The sequence below is a fragment of the Hyperoodon ampullatus genome, assembly GCF_949752795.1.
Source record: "Hyperoodon ampullatus genome assembly, chromosome: 14".
Classification (NCBI taxonomy): Eukaryota; Metazoa; Chordata; class Mammalia; order Artiodactyla; family Ziphiidae; genus Hyperoodon; species Hyperoodon ampullatus.
Window position 1 is genome coordinate 50,290,203 of NC_136927.1, and position 7,286 is coordinate 50,297,488.

Consider the following 7,286-nt stretch of genomic DNA (forward strand, 5'->3'; position numbering starts at 1 on the left):
CATTAATAGGTATCATGAAAACAAAACCTTAATCTCCAAATTCAAACAACTTGAGGAACAGGGGCTTAAGCAAAGTTAAGGTTACTTTGCTGCGGGACTTGTCAGAGCCTTTAATGTGCAAATGAGCAGTGTGATGACTTAGGAAGGGCTATAAATAAGGTGACTACATAATTTATAATCCAAAACCAGACACGGTGGAGAGAAAAGAGGTGCTATTAATATAGTATCATGCCAAGACCACAAGCATAAACTAGGGCTGTCCCCGGCAGTACATGGTCACTCTGGCCTAAAATTATAGCATTTTTTTCTCTGTGTCGCCTAAGGAAACCCTGCCTGCCCATCAGGCCAGCTCCACCACCCCTCACTGGCACTGCCACCCCACAGAACTCCATTCTTCCTTGGTTGGCACAGCCTGCCACCCAGGCTGCCAGGGTACACGTCTACACCCCACCCAGAACACAAGCCCTGGGAGGTGGGGTCCACACAGACCCCCTTCTCCATCCCTGGAGCCCCAAAATGGGGCTGAAATATACCCTGGACACGACCCTGACCTCCCCTCCTTGGTGGCCCCCAATGCAACGTACATAAATGCCCCACAAACCCCAAAGCAGCTTTCTGCTCTAAGACCGCGGCTCTCCTGGCAGGGACTCAACGCCGAGGTCCAAAGGAAGGGATGGGGTCTCTAGAGCATTCCTCAAGGGAGCCAGCTTTCCCACCGTGAGCCCCCCAGCCCGGTCCACCCTCCAGTCAGTCCCTTGACAGCGCCCCACCCATATGGGCTCTGGAAAGACCCCTCCCAACCCACTCTGACCAAGGCAGGGCCTGCCCCCTGTGGCCACCACAGGCCCGGCATCTCCCCTGCTACGCTGTCTCCAGCCATCCATCCCTGCAGAAGGGACCCTCTACCACGCCGTTCCGGGGCGGGCCCCAGTCCCAAGGACTGCTCAGCGTCCTTCCTGAGCCAAAGGGAACTCAGAAGCCCCCTTCTGTTCCCCTTACTCCCAAACCAGGGGGACAGAGCCCCTACCCAGCAGACTCAGCTGAGGCCCCAGGGAGAAAAAGATGCAGGAGGCTTACCCTGGAAGGAGCAGAGCCAGCTCCCCATGGAGAAGCCCTGCTACAGCCACGCCGGCCACGGCAGGCAGGCAGGCAGGCGGGCAGGCGCTGGCAGCTGGGCCCCTGCTTCCCCCAGCTCACCCCCCCACCCGCCCCCATTCCCGATCGATTCTGGGCGTCGTCAGGAACATTAGGAGGCTGCCCTGCCCCCCGCCCATCCGCAGCCCAGCCACAGAAAAGCTCAGCTTGGCTTTCCCCATCCTGATGCCATTAAAAAGTTTAGGATGTGGTCAGGGGAGGAGAGCAGGAGAGCTGACCTTGAAGGGAGTGAGTGCCGCCTGGAGCCAGTGCTAGCTCTGCAGGAGCAAGGGCTGGAAGTTGGTCCTGGTTCTGCCCAGGTTTGTGCAGCATCTGGGACAGGTCAGTTAAAACGCAGGAGGGAAGAGATATGGGAACATATGTATATGTATAACTGATTCACTTTGTTATAAAGCAGAAACTAACACACCATTGTAAAGCAATTATACTCCAATAAAGATGTTAAAAAAAAAAAAAAAAAAAAGACGGGGATGAAGCCATCTACCCACGCAGGGGATCAAGGTGAAAGACACGAACCTCCGGGGGTGGAGTGGAGTGGGGTCAGTGTCTAGGATTAGAAGCCAGCTGTGAAGCTCTGTGGGACACCCCACCCCGGGCACATCAGGCTGGCTCCCATGTCTGGAGCACCCACAGGGTGTGGGAGCACCCGGGCCCCAGCTCAATAAGCCAGAACTGCAAAGCTCTGGGCCCCTTGGGGGAGATCAATATATAGGAGGTGGACCCTACCCCAAGTGGCCCACTGCTTTTCTGAGGGGGACGCCCATGCACACGTGTCCTCGACCTCCTGTGTCCTGGGTCCCCCACGTGTGCAAAGGCCACAGGCACACTGGGGGATAGCTGTGACCAACCTAACGAGAACAGATCGCTCCTCCAACCCTGCCCATCTAGCCGGTGCCTGAGCAGAGTGTGGGAGTGGACTCAGGAGTCCAGCCACCCCAGCTGCCTCAGCCCTGGGGGCAGTGGGTGCCAGCAGCCTGAACCAGCTTTAGAGCAAGCCCAGCCCTGCTACCCTCTGGCCCTGTAACTCTGAGCAACTCAGCTGAGACCTCCAAGCCTCAGTTCTGTCATCTTTCAAATGGACAGAAGAGCAGTTCTCTCACTCAGTTGTTAATGAGAAAGAAATGTGACAAGACACCTGCTGCAGGACCGGCTTGTGACACACAAGTGTCAAACGCCGTCCCTCCTGGATGGGAAATCTCTGCGGCTAGACCACAGGGCAAGGGATGGGAGAGGCCCTCCAAGGACCCGCCTGCCCCAGTGGGGGGCAAGGGCGGAGGGACCTCGACAGTGGCCTATGGTCTGTCCCTGTCCCTAGAGTCCTCCCCAGGTCCCTGCGGCCAGCCCTTCTTGTCCCAAGAGGGACACCCACGGCCTAGCCTGGCCTGCCCCCACCTGAGGCTCAGAAGCAGACCCCGGGAAGGACTAAGGGCTCCTGTGCACAGCCTGCTGTGGTTCCTACGACTGCCCAGCAGTGTTGGACCTGCCCGACCACTGCCGGCTGCTCCTGACCCAAAGGGAAGGCCTAACCCCAGCAGCATCTTGGGCCACCAGCCCGGAGACCTGAGCTCCCCCCACATCTTCCTCAGGCCCAGGATAGGCTCCCAACTCCCAGGCGGCCTGGGTCACAGCTCCCCAGCTCCCATGCTTGCCCCGGCCCATTCACAACCCTCCCCAGGCCTCTCAAGCCGCTCTCCATCCCCGTCCTCAGAGGTGTCAAGACTCAGGACTTTTGTAGCCACTACTGCCTCTGCCTGGATGCCCTCTCCCTGACCTTGCGGGTTCCTGCTTGTCACTAAGATCTTCACACCAGTGTCACCTCCTGAGCGAGGACCCCCTCCCCCGTCCCGACTGCCTGATCTGAAACAGCCTCCAGGGGGTCCATCCCATCTGGCTGGGCTGCCCCTGACCTAGAGGCCCCACCCAGGTTTTGGCCCACTGGTGGGTCCCAGACCACCTTCCTGTGCACCTGCTTTGACCACCTCTGGGCCACCTCCTGGTATAAGAGACCCCCTCCCACGGCCCCTCTGGTCCTGCTGCTCTGGGAACCGACACAGGCCGGGCAGGGTGGAGGCATCAGCCCAGGCCTGACCCTTGGCAGATCCTCTGCCTGGAGGCTGAGCTCATGCTTTGGGAGGCTGCCACTGTCCCGATTCCCAGAGCAACTGCCCCCCTCCAACCACCACCAGGCTCCAGCCTCTGCCAGACCCTCTCTTGGTGCTCCAGCACCCACCTCCGGAGTCCCAGCCTCCCAGCCTCCCATGGGGGTGGGCACCTCCAGCACCTCAGAGAGCTGCTGGCCAGTTCCATGGGGTGGGTGAGGGAGCCTGTGGGCCAGGAATGGGGTCACCGTCCTCCCCTGCTGCTGTCACACATCCCGCCTCTGCTGGGACTCTTGTTATGAGACCTGGAGCAGGGACAAAAGCAGCTCTGGGCGGCAGAAATCTCCCTTCCCCTGTCAGAGGGCTCCACTGCCCTGGCCAACTGCTCCCGGCTCTCTGCTCCCTCCCCCAGCCTGGGGGTCTGTCTCTCTCTGACCTGCAAAGGCAGCAGGTGCCAGAGCGGAAAGGAGGGCGGCACCAACCGCAGCTGCAGCCTTTTGCCGCCGCCACCGTGTCCCTCGGCAGGGGGCGTGTCTCTGTGATCAATCGGGCATTCATGGAGTGGCACCTCCTCTCCCACACAGGAACAGGCCTGCGGGGTTGGGGTCCAGGCAGAGTCTGACCACCCAGCCCCCACCCTCAGCGGCCCCCAGACCACCATGCGGTGTGACCAGGAGGCAATCAGCAGGCCACACAGTGTGGCCATTCCCCTTCCCTCGAGAGACCAGGATGTAGCCATTCAAAATGATGGCAAAGAGGACACTGCCGTAGCACGGGGGCCGGGGGCACTTCCCACAGAACGCAATCAAATGTGAAGCAGTAGGATGCAAGTCTGGATACAACCCATGACTTAACTGCTTGAAACAACAACATGTGAACAGGAAAAAAGACCAGAAGGAATATGACACAGTGGTGGCTGTGATTAGGTGAAATGGAGGGGTAATGGGAGTTCCTTCTTTTATCACTCAAATTTTTCTGTAATGAGATTATGGAGGGATGAAAGAAAAAGAAATTACTCTTTAATGAGTCTTGTGCCTGCAGGCACTTCCCATTTATTAACTCACTTGATTCCCTGAGAGAAATGACATTATCCCATTTGTGGCTCAGAGAGGTTAAGTAATGCTTCCAAGGTCACACAGGAGGGACATTAGAGCTGGATCAGAGCCAGAACTCAGGCCCTCTGGATCAGAGAAGAAGCAATGAGGAAAGAGTCCAGAAGGTGCTAGGGGCTCTCTCCAGTGGAGGAGAAGGTCAGGGTCAAGCCTGGCTGGGGCCCTTCTCCAGCCAGTGGGATATACAACTCCCACCCGCTCTAGACCACTAGGCCCACTTGGTGCCTCTGCCCATGCTCTGTCTCCAGGCCCCACATCGTCGTCCTCCTCCACACTTACACTCCCCGCTTCCTTAAGGCTGAGCTCACTCACACTTCCTCCAGGAAGTCTTCCCTGCAGCCCACTCATGGTGGTCAGCCCCTTCACCTCCCCCAGCCCTGGCAGTGAGTGCAAACATCCTCGCCCGGGTGACCACATGCCTCCTCACCAGTCTTCCCAGCCCCGCTCTTAACCCCCGGAACCCGCCCTCTGCCTGGTGGCCTGAGGGATGCCAACAACACCAGACGATCTTTGCTAACATTCTACAACAGCTTCCAGCACATTTAAAACAAGCCCAGCCCCCTGCCCTTCACCACCTGCCTCTGCCGCCCTCCCCAACCTCATTTCACACTCCTCTTTACCCAGACTTGTCTTCTTTCTCTGTTTTAACAAACAATCCATTCCTGCCTCAGGGTCCTTGTGTTACTTGTTCCCTCACCCAGAACAGCCTTTCCTCCTTGTTTTTTCCCCGCCTACGTTCTTCTCAGGCTCAGAAATGAGGAAAGGAGGATTTGCCACCTTGAAAGGGGCTGTCTGGGCCTCCACACAAGCCTGTACCAGGCAGGGCTGTCCACGGGCCACATGACACATCTTCCTCACCTTTCCATGCTAGCTGTCTGGCTTTCCCAGGAACCTGGTTCTGTCAACTGCCCGTGCCTTTGGCTCAAACTTCACTTGACCCTACCCAGGGCCCAGATTGCCCAGTCTGGCCTGTGACTGGTTTTGCCTCTCCAAACTTCCATGCCAATCAGATGAGATGGACCCTGTCTTACCCTGCTGGCTGGAGTGTCGTCAAAGCGGGAATTTGTGCCAAAGATGTTCATCACAGCATTATTTACCAAAGTGAAAAATAAGAGGGCCTCCCTGGTGACGCAGTGGTTAAGAATCCACCTGCCAGTGCAGGCGACACGGGTTCGAGCCCTGGTCCGGGAAGATCCCACATGCCGCGGAGCAACTAAGCCCATGCGCCACAACTACTGAGCCGGCGCTCTACAGCCTGCGAGCCACAACTACTGAGCCCGCGTGGCACAACTACCGAAGCCCGCCTGCCTAGAGCCCGAGCTCCGCAACAAGAGAAGCCACCGCAATGAGAAGCCTGTGCACTGCAACAAAGAGTAGCCCCAGCTCGACGCAACCAGAGGAAAGCCCACGTGCAGCAAAGAAGACCCAATGCAGCCAAAAATAAAATAAATAAAATAAATTTATAAAAAAAGAAAAAAGCAGATTTTCAAGTTGTATATGCATGATTGCAAAGATTAAAAAAAAAGTGAAAGGATATAAACCAAAATAGTAATAGTTACTTCTAAGGAAGATTATAGGCAATTTTACCCCTACATCAAACTTTCCAAATATTACAGAGTGGACTCTCTTACTTTTTATCACTAGAAAAAGCCAATAGCTAACAGCTGTCCTCAACCCATTTGCCTTCAGAGCTGGTGCATCCAGCCCGAGCAGCTGGCCTTACCCCTGCCCTGCCAGGAACCCTCTGCCCACCAGCAGGAGGACTAGAGGTTACACAAGTAAAGCTCAAAGGGCATAGGTCTGGGTGGTAGACAAGAAAGCTGATGGGAAGATGGGGATCATTTCAGACCCTGGAAGGGGAATGAGTGGGGGCAGGGAGGCTGGCAGAGGCTAGAGTTTGAATCGGGCTGTGTTTTCCAGGCTGAGTGACGTGGGCAAGTTGCCATGCCTCCCTGGGCCTCCATTTCCTCATCCCTAAGGGAAGCCAACAGTGGTACTGCCTCCCAAATTTGGAGGAGCGTGAAAAGGAACAATGCACATAAAGCATGTGTCCCTGTCCCTTTTCAAAGGGATGTGGTCAGACATCAACAAGAACTTCTGGGAACTGCTGGCCTCCAGGCTGGTCAGGGAGCAGCCCAAGTTCCCTTGGCTCTTCCAGAAGAAGCACTACCCACCCCCGCTCCCCCCTTGGCCCTGCGCACCTTCCTTGGAGCCAGTGGCCGTCACAGTGGCAGAGGCCGAGGTTGATCCAGTGGACGTCCGGCCCATGGGGCTTGAGTGCTTCCCCCCGCGGCCGGGGGGCTTCAGGCCGCTGGGCTTCTGCATGGCGGTGCCACTCGGTGGGCAGAGAAGGGTCTGTGCAGGTCACGTGCTCTCCGCCATCGTCACTCACCTGTGGGCAGAGAACAGGAGGGGTTACATCACAACGTCACCAGCTGGCAGAGCACCCCTGGCCCCGTGAGGCAGGGACCATGGTCATCCCCATTTTCTAGATAGGGAAACTGAGGTATAGAGAAGTGGCCGCAGGCGTGGGCCCGGCATGGCGGTGGCGCTGCCAGGACATGTGTTCCAGTCTGCCAGACTCTGGGTCGGGCACACACTCTCTCTTACATCCGGGACCCAGGAGGTGAAAATCGGGAGCAAGCCGGCTCAGGGGGCTAAGGCACAGGCTCTATTAACCCCAGCAGCCCCCTCAGCGGGACCATGCAGGTCAGCACGGCCACCAACAGCTGAATGCAGCTCTCACCACAGAGCACTGGCCAGCAGATTCTGACATGCATGGGCAACCCAGTGGGTCACTCTCCAGTGGCCCCCAGACCCTCTAGGACCAGCCAACAGCTCACATCCCTCAATGCAGGCTGGACAAAGCAACATCTAATTTAATCAACCAGCCTCACCACACAGGCCATACGCCAGCTTT

The 7,286-nt window shown here is 57.2% G+C and overlaps 1 protein-coding gene across 1 annotated transcript in view; it reads right to left on the minus strand.

The window, feature by feature from the left end:
- The window catches only part of CLIP2 (CAP-Gly domain containing linker protein 2), a gene marked incomplete at both ends in the record, with an annotated part of 59,833 nt that extends 53,142 nt beyond the window's left edge, over positions 1–6,691 (minus strand). Inside the window, one exon of the mRNA XM_079719050.1 lies at positions 6,568–6,691. Coding sequence (XP_079575176.1) covers positions 6,568–6,691 — 124 coding nt within the window. The remainder of the gene's footprint in view (positions 1–6,567) is intronic.
- Between the last annotated feature and the right edge of the window lie 595 nt (positions 6,692–7,286).